The 22,912-nt window shown below is 47.4% G+C and overlaps 1 protein-coding gene and 1 long non-coding RNA gene across 6 annotated transcripts in view; one reads left to right on the top strand and one right to left on the bottom strand.

The window, feature by feature from the left end:
• Positions 1-22,488, bottom strand: part of LOC118940174 — a 26,283-nt gene extending 3,795 nt beyond the window's left edge. Inside the window, exons 1-2 of the long non-coding RNA XR_005036721.1 lie at positions 22,115-22,488; positions 9,190-9,271 (exon numbers count right to left, since the gene is read on the bottom strand). This is a non-coding gene — a long non-coding RNA (uncharacterized LOC118940174). The remainder of the gene's footprint in view (positions 1-9,189; positions 9,272-22,114) is intronic.
• The window catches only part of LOC118940172 (breast cancer anti-estrogen resistance protein 3 homolog), a 41,652-nt gene continuing 20,373 nt past the window's right edge, over positions 1,634-22,912 (top strand). For 2 of the 5 annotated variants that reach the window (XM_036948463.1, XM_036948462.1), the window contains exons 1-5: positions 1,634-1,706; positions 2,217-2,308; positions 8,962-9,079; positions 9,216-9,274; positions 10,162-10,307. In XM_036948463.1, coding sequence (XP_036804358.1) covers positions 2,219-2,308; positions 8,962-9,079; positions 9,216-9,274; positions 10,162-10,307 — 413 coding nt within the window. In that variant the 5' untranslated portion in view covers positions 1,634-1,706; positions 2,217-2,218. Of the gene's footprint in view, positions 1,707-2,216; positions 2,309-8,961; positions 9,080-9,215; positions 9,275-10,161; positions 10,308-21,352; positions 21,489-21,586; positions 21,815-22,912 lie in introns of those variants that run through there. The other 3 variants (XM_036948465.1, XM_036948466.1, XM_036948464.1) reach the window with 3 other exon arrangements.

The following is a 22,912-nucleotide window of genomic DNA, read 5'->3' as shown; positions in this document are numbered from 1 at the left end:
TGCCTCGCTCCCTCCCTCCCTCCCTTCTCATTTTCACCCTCCCTCCCTCACTCCCTCCCTCCCTCCCTCCCTCCCTCCCTCCCTCCCTTCTCATTTTCACTGTCTCCCTCCCTCCCTCCCTTCTCTTTTTCACTCTGTCCCCTCCCTCCCTCCCTTCCTTCTCATTTTCACCCTCCCTCCCTCCCTCCCTCTCTTCTCATTTTCACCCTCCCTCCCTCCCTTCTCTTTTTCACTCTGTCTCCTCCCTCCCTCCCTTCTCATTTTCACCCTCCCTCCCTCTCTTCTCATTTTCACCCTACCTCCCTCCCTTCTCTTTTTCACTCTGTCTCCTCCCTCCCTCCCTCCCTCCCTCCCTCCCTCCCTCCCTCCCTCCCTCCCTCCCTCCCTCCCTCCCTCCCTCCCTCCCTCCCTTCTCATTTTCACTTTGTCTCCCTCCCTCCCTCCCTTCTCTTTTTCACTCTGTCTCCTCCCTCCCTTCTCATTTTCACCCTCCCTCCCTCCCTCCTCCCACCCTCCCTCCCTTCTCATTTTCACTCTGCCTCGCTCCCTCCCACCCTCCCTTCTCATTTTCACTGTCTCCCTCCCTCCCTCCCTCCCTTCTCATTTTCACCCTCCCTCCCTCCCTCCCTCCCTTTTCATTTTCACTCTGTCCCTCCCTCCCTCCCTTCTCATTTTCACCCTCCCTCCCTCCCTTCTCATTTTCACCCTCCCTCCCTCCCTCTCTTCTCGTTTTCACCCTCCCTCCCTCCCTTCTCTTTTTCACTCTGTCTCCTCCCTCCCTCCCTTCTCATTTTCACCCTCCCTCCCTCCCTCCCTCCCTCCCTCGTACCCTCCCTCCCTCCCTCCCTCCCTCCCTCCCTTCTCGTTTTCACTCTGTCTCCCTCCCTTCCTGCCTTCTCTTTTTCACTCTGTCTCCTCCCTCCCTCCCTCCCTCCCTCCCTCCCTCCCTCCCTCCCTCCCTCCCTCCCTCCCTCCCTTCTCGTTTTCACTTTGTCTCCCTCCCTCCCTCCCTTCTCATTTTCACTCTGTCTCCCCCCCTCCCTTCTCATTTTCACTCTGTCTCCCCCCCTCCCTCCCTTCTCGTTTTCACTCTGTCTCCCCCCCATCCCTTCTCGTTTTCACTCTGTCTCCCCCATCCATTCTCTTTTTCACTCTGTCTCCCTCCCTCCCTCCCTTCTCGTTTTCACTCTGTCTCCCCCATCCATTCTCTTTTTCACTCTGTCTCCCTCCCTCCCTCCCTTCTCGTTTTCACTCTGTCTCCCTCCCTCCCTCCCTTCTCGTTTTCACTCTGTCTACCTCCCTCCCTTCTCGTTTTCACTCTCCCTCCCTCCCTCCCTCCCTCCCTCCCTCCCTCCCTCCCTCCCTCCCTCCCTCCCTCCCTCCCTCCCTTCTCGTTTTCACTCTGTCTCCCCCCATCCCTTCTCGTTTTCACTCTGTCTCCCCCCTCCCTTCTCGTTTTCAGTCTGTCTCTTCCCTCAGAATGTTAGTAACCTGCCCCAACTCGTTTGCTCCGCCCCCTGACTCGAGATACAGATTCCTAAGTGGGGACTGGCTGATTTATGGTGCCCCCCCCCCCGGGTCCATCGTGGGGTCTGATTGGCTGAGGAAGCAGCACTACTGGTTAGAGGGATAGCGGGCTACTGATTCACAGACCAGGAGAGAGAGAGGAAAGATTATCATAAAGAGTCAGAAGCAGCTCATCTCAGGTAGGTGCAACATGTCTGCACGGCCAAAACACTGGAACTGTGTGTGTAACTGTGTGTGTGTGTAACTGTGTATTTAACTGTGTGTGTAACTGTGTGTGTGTGTAACTGTGTGTGTGACTGTGTGTGTGTGTCACTGTGTATTTAACTGTGTGTGTAACTGTGTGTGTGTGTGTGTAACTGTGTGTGTGACTGTGTGTGTGTGTCACTGTGTATTTAACTGTGTGTGTAACTGTGTGTGTGTGTGTAACTGTGTATTTAACTGTGTGTGTAACTGTGTATTTAACTGTGTGTGTAACTGTGTGTGTGTGTAACTGTGTGTGTGACTGTGTGTGTGTGTCACTGTGTATTTAACTGTGTGTGTAACTGTGTGTGTGTGTGTGTGTGTAACTGTGTGTGTGTGTGTGTGTGTGTGTAACTGTGTGTGTGACTGTGTGTGTGTCACTGTGTGTGTGACTGTGTGTGTGTCACTGTGTGTGAAATATGGTCTGTCTGTCTCTATCTGTCCCTTAGACATGAATAATCGCTCCATAGCCTGGTGGCTGAAACAGATAGGACTGCCCCAGTACACCAAGTCACTGGAGGGAGAATACTACGGTCTAGAGGTACCTGACTGTCTGACTGTCTGACTGGAGAGAGAATACTATGGTCTAGAGGTACCTGACTGTCTGACTGTCTGACTAGAGAGAGAATACTATGGTCTAGAGGTACCTGACTGTCTGTCTGTCTGGAGAGAGAATACTATGGTCTAGAGGTACCTGTCTGTCTGACTGTCTGTCTGGAGAGAGAATACTATGGTCTAGAGGTACCTGACGGTCTGTCTGACTGGAGAGAGAATACTATGGTCTAGAGGTACCTGACTGTCTGTCTGGAGAGAGAATACTATGGTCTAGAGGTACCTGACTGTCTGTCTGACTGGAGAGAGAATACTATGGTCTAGAGGTACATGTCTTTCTGACTGGGGAGAGGATACTATGGTCTAGAGGTACCTGACTGTCTGACTGTCTGTCTGGAGAGAGAATACTATGGTCTAGAGGTACCTGACTGTCTGTCTGGAGAGAGAATACTATGGTCTAGAGGTACCTGACTGTCTGTCTGGAGAGAGAATACTATGGTCTAGAGGTACCTGACTGTCTGTCTGGAGAGAGAATACTATGGTCTAGAGGTACCTGACTGTCTGACTGTCTGACTGGAGAGAGAATACTATGGTCTAGAGGTACCTGTCTGTCTGTCTGGAGAGAGAATACTATGGTCTAGAGGTACCTGACTGTCTGACTGGAGAGAGAATACTATGGTCTAGAGGTACCTGACTCTCTGACTGGGGAGAGAATACTATGGTCTAGAGGTACCTGTCTGTCTGACTGTCTGACTGGAGAGAGAATACTATGGTCTAGAGGTACCTGACTGTCTGTCTGGAGAGAGAATACTATGGTCTAGAGGTACCTGACTCTCTGACTGGGGAGAGAATACTATGGTCTAGAGGTACCTGACTGTCTGACTGTCTGACTGGAGAGAGAATACTATGGTCTAGAGGTACCTGACTGTCTGACTGGAGAGAGAATACTATGGTCTAGAGGTACCTGACTGTCTGACTGTCTGACTGGAGAGAGAATACTATGGTCTAGAGGTACCTGACTGTCTGTCTGGAGAGAGAATACTATGGTCTAGAGGTACCTGTCTGTCTGTCTGACTGGAGAGAGAATACTATGGTCTAGAGGTACCTGACTCTCTGACTGGGGAGAGAATACTATGGTCTAGAGGTACCTGACTGTCTGAATGTCTGTCTGGAGAGAGAATACTATGGTCTAGAGGTACCTGACTGTCTGACTGTCTGACTGGAGAGAGAATACTATGGTCTAGAGGTACCTGACTGTCTGTCTGGAGAGAGAATACTATGGTCTAGAGGTACCTGTCTGTCTGTCTGACTGGAGAGAGAATACTATGGTCTAGAGGTACCTGACTCTCTGACTGGGGAGAGAATACTATGGTCTAGAGGTACCTGACTGTCTGACTGTCTGACTGGAGAGAGAATACTATGGTCTAGAGCACATATGTCAGAGTCAAGGCCCGCGGGCCACATCCGGCCCGCAAGAAGGTTTTTTACGGCCCCTGGGATGATCTTGATTTATTATTAGAACCGGCCCGCAGCAAGCCGGCAGCCCGCAGATCTTTTACACGCACCAATACTACATTTCCCACAATGCAAAGGTGACGCACCGAGCAGTAGGCTGCTTCATTTCAATATTTATTGGCACAGCAGTCGTCAGCATCACAGTAAAATTAACTTTCAGATACCCATCAAAAATGGCAAAACGGAAGGTGGATACTGAGAACCGGGGGTTTCAAACAAGGTGGGAGTCGGAGTATATGTTCACGAAGGTAGCTGGAAAACCTGTGTGTCTTCTGTGTGGAGAAAGTGTGGCGGTACTGAAAGAGTATAATCTGAGACGACATTATGAAACGAAACACGCGGACAAAAACAAGAATATGGACATGGAACAAAGGCTACAAAAGGCCAGTTTTATTTTGGCAGAAGAGATCGCTAAATCAGCCCGGCCATTTACGGAGGGGGATTTCATCAAAAACTGCATGATTAAAGTTTGTGACGAAGTTTGCCCAGAAAAAAGGCAACTCTTTTTAAATGTGAGTCTGAGCAGAAACACCATTGCCGAGAGAGTAGACCAGTTGTCCATCAATCTAAAAGAGCAGCTTGTGAAAAAGGGAAAAGATTTTATTGCATATTCCTTGGCTGTGGATGAGAGCACCGACATTTCTGACATTGCCCAGTTGTCAATTTTCATCCGCGGAGTGGACTCCAACCTAAGCGTGACAGAGGAGTTTTTGGCTTTACGTCCTATGCATGGCACAACTACGGGGCATGATTTGTATGAAGAGGTGTCAAGATGTGTAAATGAGATGGAGCTGCCTTGGGAAAAACTTGTGGGTTTGACAACCGACGGAGCACCTGCGATGTGTGGACACAGGAGCGGACTGGTGGCGAAGATACGGGAAAAGATGCAAGAGGAAAAAGCGACAGGTGAGCTGACAGCTTATCATTGTATCATACACCAGGAAGCGTTGTGCGGTAAAGCCTTGAAAATGGAGCATGTAATGAGCATCATCACGCGCACAGTTAACTTTATCAGAGCCAAAGGTTTGAATCACCGCCAGTTCAAGGCATTTCTGACGGAGTTAGAAACGGAGCATGGTGATTTGCCTTATCACACAGAGGTGCGATGGCTAAGCCAGGGAAAGGTGCTTCAAAGATGTTTCGAGCTTCGTGAGGAGATTTGTCTGTTCTTGGACAGCAAAGGGAAAGACACAACACAACTCCGAGACGAAATGTTTCTGTGTGAAATGGCTTTTCTGTGTGACATTACGAGTCATCTGAATGCAATAAACTTGCAGCTGCAGGGTCGGGATCGTGTCATCTCTGATATGTACAGTACAGTGAAGGCATTTAAAACCAAACTGACTCTGTGGGAGACGCAGATGCGGAAAGAAAATTTGAGCCACTTTCCCAGCTGCCAGACCATGAAAGAGAAGCTCTCTACCAGTGCGTTCCCGAGCACACAGTTGGCTGATAAAATAGGTATGCTTGCCGCTGACTTTCGACGCCGATTTGCTGACTTTGAAGCACAAAAAAGCAGGTTGGAACTGCTCGGTAACCCATTTGCTGTTGACGTGGAAAGCTCACCACCAAACCTCCAAATGGAGTTGATTGACCTCCAATGCAATGATGCACTGAGGGCAAAATATGCGGCAGTGGGTGCTGCGGAGTTCGCCAGTTTCCTCCCCGGCACAATGCCCCAGCTGCGCATCCAGGCTGCTCAAACGTTGTCTATGTTTGGCAGCACATACCTGTGTGAACAACTGTTTTCTTTGATGAACCTGAACAAAACATCACACAGAAGTCGACTTACTGCTGAACACCTCCACTCAATTCTGAGGATTTCTTCAGCTCAGAGCCTTACCCCGAACATTGATGAACTTGTGGAAAAGATGGGACACCACCAAGTATCACCCTCAACCTCAAACAAGTGAACATTACTGTGCAATCACATATTTAGAGTTTTTACTCAGTTCAAGTTTAAAAGTTAAAATTTAATATTTGTTTTCACTGCATGTTACTTCTCCTTAAACAAAGTGTTGTTTTTGATTAATAGATTTTTGCACTTTATTTTTTTGTATTTCAATCCAATTATATTTTAAAAATATTTCAGTTGAGTGGATGATAGAAAATTGCTATTATTGTTTTTTCTTTGAAGTAAATTTAGCCCACTTTTGCTAAAATAGAAAATATAGTCTACTGATGGTGCCTTGAATACCGGTTTCTTTCATTTAATGTTCATGTTATGGGGATATTTATATAAAGGAAATTTGTCTTTTGTGTCTGTTGAAAATTAAAGATTACTGACAGAGCCATAAGAAAATATTGCTTTATTTATCTGATCATATTGTAATATATTTGTTAGGTTTTCAGTAGGTTCAATTAGGTTCACTAGACTATATGCGTCATTTAAAAATTTTTCAATGAACATTCGAACAGTCCGGCCCTCGTCTTGTAGCTGATTTTTTTATTTGGCCCTCCGTCCATTTGACTTTGACACCCCTGGTCTAGAGGTACCTGACTGTCTGACTGGAGAGAGAATACTATGGTCTAGAGGTACCTGACTGTCTGCCTGACTGTCTGTCTGGAGAGAGAATACTATGGTCTAGAGGTACCTGTCTGTCTGACTGGGGAGAGAATACTATGGTCTAGAGGTACCTGTCTGTCTGACTGGAGAGAGAATACTATGGTCTAGAGGTACCTGACTGTCTGACTGTCTGACTGGAGAGAGAATACTATGGTCTAGAGGTACCTGACTGTCTGTCTGACTGGAGAGAGAATACTATGGTCTAGAGGTACCTGACTGTCTGTCTGTCTGACTGGAGAGAGAATACTATGGTCTAGAGGTACCTGACTGTCTTCCTGACTGTCTGTCTGGAGAGAGAATACTATGGTCTAGAGGTACCTGACTGTCTGCCTGACTGTCTGTCTGGAGAGAGAATACTATGGTCTAGAGGTACCTGACTGTCTGCCTGACTGTCTGTCTGGAGAGAGAATACTAAGGTCTAGAGGTACCTGACTGTCTGACTAGAGAGAGAATACTATGGTCTAGAGGTACCTGACTGGCTGACTGTCTGTCTGGAGAGAGAATACTATGGTCTAGAGGTACCTGACTGGCTGACTGTCTGACTGGAGAGAGAATACTATGGTCTAGAGGTACAGTGCCTTGCGAAAGTATTCGGCCCCCTTGAACTTTGCGACCTTTTGCCACATTTCAGGCTTCAAACATAAAGATATAAAACTGTATTTTTTTGTGAAGAATCAACAACAAGTGGGACACAATCATGAAGTGGAACGACATTTATTGGATATTTCAAACTTTTTTAACAAATCAAAAACTGAAAAATTGGGCGTGCAAAATTATTCAGCCCCTTTACTTTCAGTGCAGCAAACTCTCTCCAGAAGTTCAGTGAGGATCTCTGAAAGATCCAATGTTGACCTAAATGACTGATGATGATAAATACAATCCACCTGTGTGTAATCAAGTCTCCGTATAAATGCACCTGCACTGTGATAGTCTCAGAGGTCCGTTAAAAGCGGAGAGAGCATCATGAAGAACAAGGAACACACCAGGCAGGTCCGAGATACTGTTGTGAAGAAGTTTAAAGCCGGATTTGGATACAAAAAGATTTCCCAAGCTTTAAACATCCCAAGGAGCACTGTGCAAGCAATAATATTGAAATGGAAGGAGTATCAGACCACTGCAAATCTACCAAGACCTGGTCGTTCCTCTAAACTTTCAGCTCATACAAGGAGAAGACTGATCAGAGATGCAGCCAAGAGGCCCATGATCACTCTGGATGAACTGCAGAGATCTACAGCTGAGGTGGGAGACTCTGTCCATAGGACAACAATCAGTCGTATATTGCACAAATCTGGCCTTTATGGAAGAGTGGCAAGAAGAAAGCCATTTCTTAAAGATATCCATAAAAAGTGTTGTTTAAAGTTTGCCACAAGCCACCTGGGAGACACACCAAACATGTGGAAGAAGGTGCTCTGGTCAGATGAAACCAAAATTGAACTTTTTGGCAACAATGCAAAACGTTATGTTTGGCGTAAAAGCAACACAGCTCATCACCCTGAACACACCATCCCCACTGTCAAACATGGTGGTGGCAGCATCATGGTTTGGGCCTGCTTTTCTTCAGCAGGGACAGGGAAGATGGTTAAAATTGATGGGAAGATGGATGGAGCCAAATACAGGACCATTCTGGAAGAAAACCTGATGGAGTCTGCAAAAGACCTGAGACTGGGACGGAGATTTGTCTTCCAACAAGACAATGATCCAAAACATAAAGCAAAATCTACAATGGAATGGTTCAAAAATAAACATATCCAGGTGTTAAAATGGCCAAGTCAAAGTCCAGACCTGAATCCAATCGAGAATCTGTGGAAAGAACTGAAAACTGCTGTTCACAAATGCTCTCCATCCAACCTCACTGAGCTCGAGCTGTTTTGCAAGGAGGAATGGGAAAAAATTTCAGTCTCTCGATGTGCAAAACTGATAGAGACATACCCCAAGCGACTTACAGCTGTAATCGCAGCAAAAGGTGGCGCTACAAAGTATTACCTTAAGGGGTCTGAATAATTTTGGACGCCCAATTTTTCAGTTTTTGATTTGTTAAAAAAGTTTGAAATATCCAATAAATGTTGTTCCACTTCATGATTGTGTCCCACTTGTTGTTGATTCTTCACAAACAAATACAGTTTTATATCTTTATGTTTGAAGCCTGAAATGTGGCAAAAGGTCGCAAAGTTCAAGGGGGCCGAATACTTTCTCTTACTCTACATCTCCCTCTCTCCCCTCCCCACTCTCTCACCCCAACATCTCTCTCCATCTCCCTCTCTCCCTCTCCCCTCCCCCACTTTCTCAACCCAACCTCTCTCTCTCCCTCCCTCCATCTCTCTCTCTCTCCCTCCATCTCTCTCTCTCCCCATCTCTCCGTCTCTCCCCCTATATCTATCTCTCTCTCTCCCCCTCTCTATATCTCTCTCTCTCCCCATCTCTCTATATCTCTCTCTCCCTCCATCTCTCTCTCTCCCTCTCTCCCTCTCTCTCCCTCCATCTCTCTCCCTCTATCTCTCCCTCCATCTCTCTCCCTCCATCTCTATCCCTCTCTCTCTCTCACTCCATCTCTCTCTCTCCAGGGTTTGCTGTATGTATGTGATGTAGATCTGAAGGAGGCAGGAGTAGATGATCCCAGTCACAGAGACACTATACTGTCTCAGCTGCTGCGACACAGACAGACACTAGACCCACACTCTGGTAACACACATGTAGACACACACACACACACACACACACACACACACACGTATGTAGACATACACACACGTATACACATGAACATGAACCCACACACACACTCGTCTAACCTGTGCCCTGTGTTGTCCTGTCTCAGGTATGGTGGAGGAGCTGAGGGTGAGCAGGAAGTATTCTCTGGGCTCGTCTCTGGACCTGGTGAGAATATAGAATATAGAACACAGAATATAGAACACAGAATATAGAATATAGAACACAGAATATAGAATATAGAACATAAAACAGAATATAGAATATAGAACACAGAATATAGAATATAGAACACAGAATGTAGAATATAGAACACAGAATATAGAATATAGAACACAGAATATAGAATATAGAACATAAAACAGAATATAGAATATAGAACACAGAATATAGAACATAGAACATAGAATATAGAACACAGAATATAGAACACAGAATATAGAACATAAAACAGAATATAGAATATAGAACACAGAATATAGAATATAGAACATAAAACAGAATATAGAACACAGAATATAGAATATAGAACATAAAACAGAATATAGAATATAGAACACAGAATATAGAATATAGAACACAGAATATAGAATATAGAACACAGAATATAGAACACAGAATATAGAATATAGAACACAGAATATAGAATATAGAACACAGAATATAGAACACAGAATATAGAATATAGAACACAGAATATAGAATATAGAACATAGAATGTAGAATATAGAACACAGAATATAGAATGTAGAACATAAAACAGAATATAGAACACACAACCAGAACTGGTTCTATCCTTCTCCCCCAAGTGTGCATTTGTTCACTCTCCTCGCCAATACAATGCAATGAGGGGGAGTGAACAAGTGCACACTTCAGGGAGAAGGGGGCAAAACAGAAGAATGAATCTATTTCCTCAACCAGTAGAATCTCTAGAAGATGAACAGAACTCTTCCCAGCCAGTAGAAGTGACCAGAAGCCCTGGATCAGGTTGCTCATGTTGTCTGCTTGGTCTCTCCGATGGCTCTCCGTTCATTTGTTCTGTTCTGGCTCTAAAGGTGAAACCCAGGAAGGATCTGTTCCGTCAGAGTGTTCTGCCCCGCCTTCGACGCAAGGTCACAGTCTCCGCCTCCTGTTCACAGCTCCACCCACTGGAGGAGGGGCTCAGCCCAGGACTCGCCCCCGAGCAGACAAGGAAACGCAGGTACAAAACTAGGAATATGCACTTTCATATCAAAAGACTGGGAGGGTTGGAGGGTGTGTGTGTGTGAGGGTTGGAGGGTGTGTCTGAGGGTTGGAGGGTGTGTGTGTGTGACGGTTGGAGGATGTGTCTGAGGGTTGGAGGGTGTGTGTGAGGGTTGGAGGGTGTTTGTGTGTGACGGTTGGAGGATGTGTCTGAGGGTTGAGGTTGTGTGGTTTATCATTAAAGGGTGTTTGTGTGAGAGGGTTGGGGGTTGGAGGATGTGTGTGTGAGGGGGTTGGATGGTTGGAGGGTGTGTGTGTGAGGGGGTTGGGGGGTTGGAGGGTGTGTGTGTGAGGAGGTTGGGGGTTTGGAGGATGTGTGTGTGAGAAGGTTGGGGGGTTGGAGGGTGTGTGTGTGAGGGTTGGAGGGTGTGTGTGAGAGGGTTGGAGGGTGTTGTGAGAGGGTTGGAGGGTGTATGTGTGAGAGGGTTGGAGGGTGTGAGTGAGAGAGTTGGAGGGTGTTGTGAGAGGGTTGGAGGGTGTATGTGTGAGAGGGTTGGAGGGTGTGTGTGAGAGGGTTGGAGGGTGTGTGTGAGAGGGTTGGAGGGTGTGAGTGAGAGAGTTGGAGGGTGTTGTGAGAGGGTTGGAGGGTGTATGTGTGAGAGGGTTGGAGGGTGTGAGTGAGAGAGTAGGAGGGTGTTGTGAGAGGGTTGGAGGGTGTATGTGTGAGAGGGTTGGAGGGTGTGTGTGAGAGGGTTGGAGGGTGTGTGTGAGAGGGTTGGAGGGTGTGTGTGAGAGGGTTGGAGGGTGTGAGTGAGAGAGTTGGAGGGTGTTGTGAGAGGGTTGGAGGGTGTATGTGTGAGAGAGTTGGAGGGTGTGTGTGAGAGGGTTGGAGGGTGTGTGTGAGAGGGTTGGAGGGTGTGTGTGAGAGGGTTGGAGGGTGTGTGTGAGAGGGTTGGAGGGTGTGAGTGAGAGAGTTGGAGGGTGTTGTGAGAGGGTTGGAGGGTGTGTGCGATGGTTGAGGTTGTGTGGTTTATCATTAAAGGGTGTGTGTGTGAGAGGGTTGGGGGGTTGGAGGATGTGTGTGTCAGTGTTGGAGGGTTGGAATGTGAGAGGGTTGGAGGGTGTGTGTGTGAGTGTTGGAGGGTGTGTGTGAGAGGGTTGGAGGGTGTGTGTGAGAGGGTTGGGGGTTTGGAGGATGTGTGTGTGAGAAGGTTGGGGGTTTGGAGGATGTGTGTATGAGAAGGTTAGGGGTTGGAGGGTGTGTGTGTGAGGGGGTTTGAGGGTTGAAGGGTGTGAGAGGTTTGGAGGGAATGTGTGTGTGAGAGGGTTGAAGGGTGTGTGTGAGAGGGTTGAAGTGTGTGTGTGTGATGGTTGGAGGGTGTGTGTGAGAGGTTTGGAGGGTGTGTGTGAGAGGGTTGAAGGGTGTGTGTGAGAGGGTTGAAGTGTGTGTGTGTGATGGTTGGAGGGTTGGAGGGTGTGTGTGAGAGGGTTGGAGGGTGTGTGTGAGAGGGTTGGAGGGTGTGTGTGAGAGGGTTGGAGGGTGTTTGTGTGATGGTTGAAGGGTGTGTGTGTGAGAGGGTTGGAGGGTGTGTGTGAGAGGGTTGGAGGGTGTGTGTGTGATGGTTGAGGCTGTGTGGTTTATCATTAACCACACTGTCATAAACGCAGCCCTTTAAACAGGAGTGTGTCAACAGAACAGTAATTAATGGAGCAGGGACTATGTCCGCCTGTCTGTCTGTCTTCTCATAGCAGGGGCTGTGTGTCCGTCTGTCTGTCTGTCTTCTCATAGCAGGGACTATGTCCATCTGTCTGTCTTCTCATAGCAGGGACTATGTCCATCTGTCTGTCTTCTCATAGCAGGGACTATGTCCATCTGTCTGTCTTCTCATAGCAGGGACTATGTCCATCTGTCTGTCTTCTCATAGCAGGGACTATGTCCGTCTGTCTGTCTGTCTTCTCATAGCAGGGGCTGTGTCCATCTGTCTGTCTGTCTTCTCATAGCAGGGACTGTGTGTCCGTCTGTCTGTCTGTCTTCTCATAGCAGGGGCTGTGTCCATCTGTCTGTCTGTCTTCTCACAGCAGGGACTGTGTCCGTCTGTCTGTCTGTCTTCTCATAGCAGGGACTATGTCCGTCTGTCTGTCTGTCTTCTCATAGCAGGGACTATGTCCGTCTGTCTGTCTGTCTTCTCATAGCAGGGGCTGTGTCCATCTGTCTGTCTGTCTTCTCATAGCAGGGACTATGTCCGTCTGTCTGTCTGTCTTCTCATAGCAGGGACTATGTCCGTCTGTCTGTCTGTCTTCTCATAGCAGGGCCTATGTCCGTCTGTCTGTCTGTCTTCTCATAGCAGGGACTGTGTCCATCTGTCTGTCTGTCTTCTCATAGCAGGGACTATGTCCGTCTGTCTGTCTGTCTTCTCATAGCAGGGACTATGTCGGTCTGTCTGTCTGTCTTCTCATAGCAGGGACTATGTCCGTCTGTCTGTCTGTCTTCTCATAGCAGGGACTGTGTCCATCTGTCTGTCTGTCTTCTCATAGCAGGGACTGTGTCCGTCTGTCTGTCTGTCTTCTCATAGCAGGGGCTGTTTCCATCTGTCTGTCTGTCTTCTCATAGCAGGGGCTGTGTCCATCTGTCTGTCTGTCTTCTCATAGCAGGGACTATGTCCGTCTGTCTGTCTGTCTTCTCATAGCAGGGACTATGTCCGTCTGTCTGTCTGTCTTCTCATAGCAGGGACTATGTCCGTCTGTCTGTCTGTCTTCTCATAGCAGGGACTATGTCCGTCTGTCTGTCTGTCTTCTCATAGCAGGGACTATGTCCGTCTGTCTGTCTATCTTCTCATAGCAGGGACTATGTCCGTCTGTCTGTCTGTCTTCTCATAGCAGGGACTGTGTCCGTCTGTCTGTCTGTCTTCTCATAGCAGGGACTGTGTCCGTCTGTCTGTCTGTCTTCTCATAGCAGGGGCTGTGTCCATCTGTCTGTCTGTCTGTCTTCTCATAGCAGGGACTGTGTCCGTCTGTCTGTCTGTCTTCTCATAGCAGGGACAGTGTGTCCGTCTGTCTGTCTTCTCATAGCAGGGACTGTGTGTCCGTCTGTCTGTCTTCTCATAGCAGGGACTGTGTCCGTCCGTCTGTCTGTCTTCTCATAGCAGGGACTATGTCCGTCTGTCTGTCTGTCTTCTCACAGCAGGGACTGTGTCCATCCATCTGTCTGTCTTCTCATAGCAGGGGCTGTGTCCATCTGTCTGTCTGTCTTCTCATAGCAGGGACTATGTCCGTCTGTCTGTCTGTCTTCTCATAGCAGGGGCTGTGTCCATCTGTCTGTCTGTCTTCTCATAGCAGGGACTATGTCCGTCTGTCTGTCTGTCTTCTCATAGCAGGGACTGTGTCCGTCTGTCTGTCTGTCTTCTCATAGCAGGGACTGTGTCCGTCTGTCTGTCTGTCTTCTCATAGCAGGGACTGTGTCCGTCTGTCTGTCTGTCTGTCTTCTCATAGCAGGGACTGTGTCCGTCTGTCTGTCTGTCTTCTCATAGCAGGGGCTGTGTCCATCCGTCTGTCTGTCTTCTCATAGCAGGGACTGTGTCCATCTGTCTGTCTGTCTTCTCATAGCAGGGACTGTGTCCGTCTGTCTTCTCATAGCAGGGACTGTGTCCGTCTGTCTGTCTGTCTGTCTTCTCATAGCAGGGACTGTGTCCGTCTGTCTGTCTGTCTTCTCATAGCAGGGGCTGTGTCCATCCGTCTGTCTGTCTTCTCATAGCAGGGACTGTGTCCATCTGTCTGTCTGTCTTCTCATAGCAGGGACTGTGTCCATCTGTCTGTCTGTCTTCTCATAGCAGGGACTATGTCCGTCTGTCTGTCTGTCTTCTCATAGCAGGGACTATGTCCATCTGTTTGTCTGTCTTCTCATAGCAGGGACTATGTCCGTCTGTCTGTCTGTCTTCTCATAGCAGGGGCTGTGTCCGTCTGTCTGTCTGTCTTCTCATAGCAGGGACTATGTCCGTCTGTCTGTCTGTCTTCTCATAGCAGGGACTATGTCCGTCTGTCTGTCTGTCTTCTCATAGCAGGGACTATGTCCGTCTGTCTGTCTGTCTTCTCATAGCAGGGGCTGTGTCCGTCTGTCTGTCTGTCTTCTCATAGCAGGGACTGTGTCCGTCTGTCTGTCTGTCTGTCTTCTCATAGCAGGGACTGTGTCCATCTGTCTGTCTGTCTTCTCATAGCAGGGGCTGTGTCCATCTGTCTGTCTGTCTTCTCATAGCAGGGACTATGTCCGTCTGTCTGTCTGCCTTCTCATAGCAGGGACTATGTCCGTCTGTCTGTCTATCTTCTCATAGCAGGGACTATGTCCGTCTGTCTGTCTGTCTTCTCATAGCAGGGACTATGTCCGTCTGTCTGTCTATCTTCTCATAGCAGGGACTATGTCCGTCTGTCTGTCTGTCTTCTCATAGCAGGGACTATGTCCGTCTGTCTGTCTGTCTTCTCATAGCAGGGACTGTGTCCGTCTGTCTGTCTGTCTTCTCATAGCAGGGACTGTGTCCGTCTGTCTGTCTGTCTTCTCATAGCAGGGGCTGTGTCCATCTGTCTGTCTGTCTGTCTTCTCATAGCAGGGACTGTGTCCGTCTGTCTGTCTGTCTTCTCATAGCAGGGACTGTGTCCGTCCGTCTGTCTGTCTTCTCATAGCAGGGACTGTGTGTCCGTCTGTCTGTCTTCTCATAGCAGGGACTGTGTCCGTCCGTCTGTCTGTCTTCTCATAGCAGGGACTATGTCCGTCTGTCTGTCTGTCTTCTCACAGCAGGGACTGTGTCCATCCATCTGTCTGTCTTCTCATAGCAGGGGCTGTGTCCATCTGTCTGTCTGTCTTCTCATAGCAGGGACTATGTCCGTCTGTCTGTCTGTCTTCTCATAGCAGGGGCTGTGTCCATCTGTCTGTCTGTCTTCTCATAGCAGGGACTATGTCCGTCTGTCTGTCTGTCTTCTCATAGCAGGGACTGTGTCCGTCTGTCTGTCTGTCTTCTCATAGCAGGGACTGTGTCCGTCTGTCTGTCTGTCTTCTCATAGCAGGGACTGTGTCCGTCTGTCTGTCTGTCTGTCTTCTCATAGCAGGGACTGTGTCCGTCTGTCTGTCTGTCTTCTCATAGCAGGGGCTGTGTCCATCCGTCTGTCTGTCTTCTCATAGCAGGGACTGTGTCCATCTGTCTGTCTGTCTTCTCATAGCAGGGACTGTGTGTCCGTCTGTCTGTCTTCTCATAGCAGGGACTGTGTGTCCGTCTGTCTGTCTTCTCATAGCAAGGACTGTGTGTCCGTCTGTCTGTCTTCTCATAGCAGGGACTGTGTGTCCGTCTGTCTGTCTTCTCATAGTTGTCTGTTTACCTCGTATTATTGAACCCAACATGTTTGTTCCAGAACATTCCTTAAAGGTTTATTCACAAACCTCACCTTGTTCCATATGTTGTTGTGTTGAAGTGAAATCATATTATTAGACACTTTTACACATTATTTAGAAAGGAAAAGGTTTAACCACATAGACCAGGGAGGTTTTCCAGCGCCTCGCAAAGAAGGGCACCCATTGGTTGATGGGTATAAATAAATAAATAAAAGCATCCATTGAATATTTGAGCCTGGTGCAGTTATTAATTACACTTTGGATGGTGTATCAATACACCCAGTCACTATAAAGATACAGGCGTCCTTCCTAAACTGTTTCCCGGAGAGGAAGACAACGACTCAGAGATGATCACCATGAGACCAATTGTGATTTTAAAACAGTTACAGAGTTTATTGGTTAAGACAGGAGAAAACTGTTACAGAGTTTATTGGCTGTGATAGGAGAAAACTGAGGATGGATCAACAACATTGTAGTTACTCCACAATATTAACCGAAATGACAGAGTGAAAAGAAAGAATCTTGGACAGAATATAAATATTTTTAAAAATGCACCGTGTTTGCAGTAAGGCACTAAAGTAAAACTGCACAAATTAAATCCTGAATAAAAAGCGTTAAGTTTGGGGCAAATTCAACACAACACATCACTGAGTACCACTCTTCATATTTTCAAACACGGTAGTGGCTGCATCACGTTATGGGTATGCTTGTCATCGGCAAGGACTACGTAGTTTTATGGGATAAAAAGAAACGGAATAGAGCTAAACACAGGCAGGAAAACCTGGTTCAGTCTGCTTTCCAAGAGACACTGGGAGGGAGACAAATTCCCCTTTCAGGAAGACAATAACCTAAGACAGAAGGCCATACACTGAAGTTGCTTACCAAGATGATATTGAATGTTCCTGAGTGGCCTAGTCACAGAAAATCTATGGCAAAACTTAAAAATGGCTGTCTAGTAATGATCAACAACCAGATCTTTAAAAATTATTAAAATAATAGTTTGCAAATATTGTACAATCCAGGTGTGGAAAGCTCTTAGAGATTTACCCAGAAAGACTCACAGCTGTAATCGCTGACAAAGGTGAGTCTAACGTGTATTGACTCGGGGGTGTGAATACTTATGTAAAATAGATATTTCTGTATTTCAATTTCACTTCTTTCTTCTTTCTTCTGATCACTGGCATCATGAAAATAATGATATTATGGGGTATTGTGTGTAGATGGTTGAGTTTTTTTAAATCCATTTTTAATTCTGTCTGTACTGGAACAAGATGAGGAATAAGTAAAGGGAACACTTTCTGAAAGCTCTGTATCTGGAACAAGACGTGGAATAAGTAAAGTGGAACACTTTCTGAAAGCTCTGTATCTGGAACAAGACGTGGAATAAGTAAAGTGGAACAGTTTCTGAAAGCTCTGTATCTGGGATTTACGTAGCTCTTCTCTCAGACCTCAACTCCTAACAACTAATCTCTCAGGTTTGGATGGGCATTAACACGTAAATTACTTTAAAATAGGCTCCTTTAGGGAACAAAATACAGTTCATATACTGTGTGCCCTCTGTCTACATCCTGTATACTGTGTGCCCTACGACATCCTGTATACTGTGTGCCCTACGACATCCTGTATACTGTGTGCCCTACGACATCCTGTATACTGTGTGCCCTACGACATCCTGTATACTGTGTGCCCTACGACATCCTGTATACTGTGTGCCCTACGACATCCTGTATACTGTGTGCCCTACGACATCCTGTATACTGTGTGCCCTACGACATCCTGTATACTGTGTGCCCTACGACATCCTGTATACTGTGTGCCCTACGACATCCTGTATACTGTGTGCCCTACGACATCCTGTATACTGTGTGCCCTACGACATCCTGTATACTGTGTGCCCTACGACATCCTGTATACTGTGTGCCCTACGACATCCTGTATACTGTGTGCCCTACGACATCCTGTATACTGTGTGCCCTACGACATCCTGTATACTGTGTGCCCTACGACATCCTGTATACTGTGTGCCCTCTGTCTACATCCTGTATACTGTGTGCCCTCTGTCTACATCCTGTATACTGTGTGCCCTCTGTCTACATCCTGTATACTGTGTGCCCTACGACATCCTGTATACTGTGTGCCCTACGACATCCTGTATACTGTGTGCCCTACGACATCCTGTATACTGTGTGCCCTACGACATCCTGTATACTGTGTGCCCTCTGTCTACATCCTGTATACTGTGTGCCCTCTGTCTACATCCTGTATACTGTGTGCCCTCTGTCTACATCCTGTATACTGTGTGCCCTCTGTCTACATCCTGTATACTGTGTGCCCTCTGTCTACATCCTGTATACTGTGTGCCCTACGACATCCTGTATACTGTGTGCCCTACGACATACTGTATACTGTGTGCCCTACGACATACTGTATACTGTGTGCCCAACGACATCCTGTATACTGTGTGCCCTACGACATCCTGTATACTGTGTGCCCAACGACATCCTGTATACTGTGTGCCCAACGACATCCTGTATACTGTGTGCCCTACGACATCCTGTATACTGTGTGCCCTACGACATACTGTATACTGTGTGCCCTACGACATACTGTATACTGTGTGCCCTACGACATACTGTATACTGTGTGCCCTACGACATACTGTATATTGTGTGCCCTACGACATCCTGTATACTGTGTGCCCTCTGTCTACATACTGTATACTGTGTGCCCTATGACATCCTGTATACTGTGTGCCCTATGACATCCTGTATACTGTGTGCCCTATGACATACTGTATACTGTGTGCCCTACGACATACTGTATACTGTGTGCCCTACGACATCCTGTATACTGTGTGCCCTACGACATACTGTATACTGTGTGCCCTATGACATACTGTATACTGTGTGCCCTACGACATCCTGTATACTGTGTGCCCTACGACATCCTGTATACTGTGTGCCCTACGACATACTGTATACTGTGTGCCTTATGACTTACATGGTTGTGAGCTAACCTGGCCTCTCCAGTAGAGTCTATCTCTGGGACACATCAGCCTCCAGGCTCCAGGTATTCACTGGTTGAAACAGCTGGCAGGGTAGGGAGCCTCTGGGGGCAGGGTAGGGCGCCTGGGAGCAGGGTAGGGCGCCTGGGAGCAGGGTAGGGCGCCTGGGGGCAGGGCAGGGAGCCTGGGGGCAGGGTAGGGGGCCTGGTGGCAGGGTAGGGAGGGTAGGGCTTGGAACCAACCACTGGGGGTATGAGTAGGAGGTGGATGGGGGGGGGGGGGGGGGTTGCATTTCAGTTGTCATATAAAGTTATTCCACAGACAGCCATTCATATCTAGACTACAGATAACCAGACTGTCTCTACCACAGACAGCCATTCATATCTAGAGATAACCAGGCTGTCTCTACCACAGAGAGCCATTCATATCTAGAGATAACCAGGCTGTCTCTACCACAGACAGCCATTCATATCTAGAGATAACCAGGCTGTCTCTACCACAGAGAGCCATTCATATCTAGAGATAACCAGACTGTCTCTACCACAGAGAGCCATTCATATCTAGAGATAACCAGGCTGTCTCTACCACAGAGAGCCATTCATATCTAGACTACAGATAACCAGGCTGTATAATATTTCTTGCCAGATGCAAATAACATCCTCGTCGTCACGTCAGTCAAGTCTGGGCCTGTCGGTTCAGCCGTTAAACTTCACAGGAGGAAGAGAGAGAGAGAGAGAGAGAGAGAGAGAGAGAGCGAGAGAGAGAGAGAGAGAGAGAGAGAGAGGGAGAGAGAGAGAGAGAGAGAGAGAGAGAGAGAGAGTCAGAGTGAGAGTGTCAGAGTGAGAGAGAGAGAGAGAGAGAGAGAGAGTGTGTCAGAGAGAGAGAGAGAGTCAGAGAGAGAGAGAGAGTCAGAGAGAGAAAGAGGTTTCCCTGGCTCTACTTTGATAAATCATTAACAACCTGGTGAAGTGTAGCTCCTGACCCTGAGTGTGTGTGTGTATGTCCGTGTGTGTACATCCGTGTGTGTGTGTACGTCCGTTTATGTGTGTGTGTGTGTGTGTGTGTGTGTGTGTGTGTGTGTGTGTGCGTGCGTGCGTGCGTGCGTCCGTGTGTGTACATCCGTGTGTGTGTGTACGTCCGTTTATGTGTGTGTGTGTGTGTGTGTGTGTGTGTGTGTGTGTACGTCCATTGATGTGTGTGTACTTCCATGTGTTTGTGTGTGTACGTCCGTGTGTGTGTGTACGTCCGTGTGTGTGTGTGTGTGTGTGTACGTCCATTTGTGTGTGTACGTCCATTTGTGTGTATGTCCGTGTTTGCGTGTGTGTGTGTGTGTGTGTGTGTGTGTGTGTACGTCCGTGTGTGTGTACGTCCGTGTGTGTGTGTGTGTGTGTTCCACCCTTGCCTGGATATGATGGTATTGCCCTGGAGAGAACAGTGTCAGTACAGACCTGTTGAGCAACAACCTTCTGTCAGGAAAATACAACTAGTCTGTCTGTTCTAGTCCATTCACTAACAACTGTCTGTCTGTCTGTCTGTCTGTCTGTCTGTCTGTCTGTCTGTCTGTCTGTTCCAGTCCATTCACTAACAACTGTCTGTCTGTCTGTCTGTCTGTCTGTTCCAGTCCATTCACTAACAACTGTCTGTCTGTCTGTCTGTCTGTCTGTCTGTCTGTTCCAGTCCATTCACTAACAACTGTCTGTCTGTCTGTCTGTCTGTCTGTCTGTCTGTCTGTTCCAGTCCATTCACTAACAACTGTCTGTCTGTCTGTCTGTCTGTCTGTCTGTCTGTCTGTCTGTTCCAGTCCATTCACTAACAACTGTCTGTCTGTCTGTCTGTCTGTCTGTTCCAGTCCATTCACTAACAACTGTCTGTCTGTCTGTCTGTTCCAGTCCATTCACTAACAACTGTCTGTCTGTCTGTCTGTCTGTCTGTCTGTCTGTCTGTCTGTCTGTCTGTCTGTCTGTTCCAGTCCATTCACTAACAACTGTCTGTCTGTCTGTCTGTCTGTCTGTCTGTCTGTCTGTCTGTTCCAGTCCATTCACTAACAACTGTCTGTCTGTCTGTCTGTCTGTCTGTCTGTCTGTCTGTCTGTTCCAGTCCATTCACTAACAACTGTCTGTCTGTCTGTCTGTCTGTCTGTTCCAGTCCATTCACTAACAACTGTCTGTCTGTCTGTTCCAGTCCATTCACTAACAACTGTCTGTCTGTCTGTCTGTTCCAGTCCATTCACTAACAACTGTCTGTCTGTCTGTCTGTCTGTCTGTCTGTCTGTTCCAGTCCATTCACTAACAACTGTCTGTCTGTCTGTCTGTTCCAGTCCATTCACTAACAACTGTCTGTCTGTCTGTTCCAGTCCATTCACTAACAACTGTCTGTCTGTCTGTCTGTTCCAGTCCATTCACTAACAACTGTCTGTCTGTCTGTCTGTCTGTCTGTCTGTCTGTTCCAGTCCATTCACTAACAACTGTCTGTCTGTCTGTCTGTTCCAGTCCATTCACTAACAACTGTCTGTCTGTCTGTCTGTCTGTCTGTCTGTCTGTCTGTCTGTTCCAGTCCATTCACTAACAACTGTCTGTCTGTCTGTCTGTCTGTCTGTCTGTCTGTCTGTCTGTTCCAGTCCATTCACTAACAACTGTCTGTCTGTCTGTCTGTCTGTCTGTCTGTCCTAGTCCATTCACTAACAACTGTCTGTCTGTCTGTCTGTCTGTATTTCTGTCTGTCTGTTCTAGTCACTAATAACTGACATGGTGCTGACAGACCTAACTCATAGAAGGGATGTGGGTTGGAATCAGCTGACTGGTAGAATTAACCTGGATTTACAGGTGAGCTGTCAGAACTGGGGGGGGGGGTCCAGTTCAAAGCATTAGAGTGGAATCCGAGGAATGTTGGAGATAGCGGCGTTACCGTTTCAGTGAGGGAGGGGGGAAGGGGAGAGAGAAGCCAGGAAACGTGTGAGGACTCATCAGAAACACACACAGTGAAAAGCGGGAGGCACGGGAGAGAGCTACTTCCTCGCGTTGTAAGTTAGTCCTGTTGTGTGTTTTGTGGTGTGAACTTTGGATCTCTGCTTGCGGCAACTGGCCAGGAGAAAAAAAAACATGTCCGTCTGAATTTGAGAGACTTTTTGCGATGACTCGAGATCTCGCAGGTAAGCGTTGTCAAGATTATTTGTAAAAAAAAAAATGTAGGCTAAAGTTATCGACATGTAGATCTGTGGCTTTTGGAGAAATGGGCGTTTCGTTTGTTGTTGCAGCTGAATGCTTGTGATTGGTAGTGTTGTGACAGGCTAGCCTGGAACCAGATGTTGAACAACTGATTTTTATATAACAATATAATCGTTGTTTATTGGAAACGGATAACAGGACAAACAAAAGGCCTAGCCATAGGTTATTAAACTGTAACAATCGAGACTAACGGAAGTTACACACACAGGTAGACTATTACTCACCTGTACTTTAGCAAATCCGTTGTCATTGCGACAGGACATGATAAAAAAAACATTTCCTCGTACAGGACAGATGTTTTTGTAATGGCTCACACTCATTTCCGTTAAATAATGGAGAGGGTTTGCAAGATCGGGGTAGAAATCTGAAAGCTAGACTGCTGTAGCCAAAAGACGGGACAACGCCCCTCCTCGGGACCGACTGACACACGGTAGGGCCTGATGCCGGTGCCAACTCTCACCCACTAGTATTCAATCATCTATACTAGTTTCGATAGAATTTGAGTGGTTCCTCCATCATCCATCAGCTTTTTTACCGAACCAGGGGCGGAGAGGACACTTTTTTATTAAAGATGGTTTCTACTGCTGAGGGGATTATTATTTACGGATCCTAGATATGTGTTTTAAAAGTCCAAGTGGAACCTCAGGAAGACGTTAATACGCATCCCCATGGCAACCCCCCCCCCCCCGCCCCCTCCATACCAATGGTCCCAAACACACAGGCCGGTAATGTCTTGTGCGTCCGGTTTGGGATGCAGCAGAACCGTCAAGCTGCAGGCAGGCATTTTACCGGGATGTTGGAAGTGGAAGGAAACGGGAAATGGCTATTAAAAGACGGAAAGACAGACATCTCCTCTTAGCACAGTGAACTCACATAGCCCAGTTAACCTTGGGCAGCGGCCTCCATCCTGTGTGCGCTCCCGAGAGCGTCATTGACAGGGATCTCTCTCAATCCTGCAGCGCAGTGATCTAAGGCACTGCGTCACTACAGTCCCTGGTTCGATTCCAGACTGTATCCTCATC

The sequence above is a fragment of the Oncorhynchus mykiss genome, chromosome 17, assembly GCF_013265735.2.
Source record: "Oncorhynchus mykiss isolate Arlee chromosome 17, USDA_OmykA_1.1, whole genome shotgun sequence".
NCBI lineage: Eukaryota > Metazoa > Chordata > Actinopteri > Salmoniformes > Salmonidae > Oncorhynchus > Oncorhynchus mykiss.
This window is presented reverse-complemented; position numbering and strand designations above follow the sequence as displayed.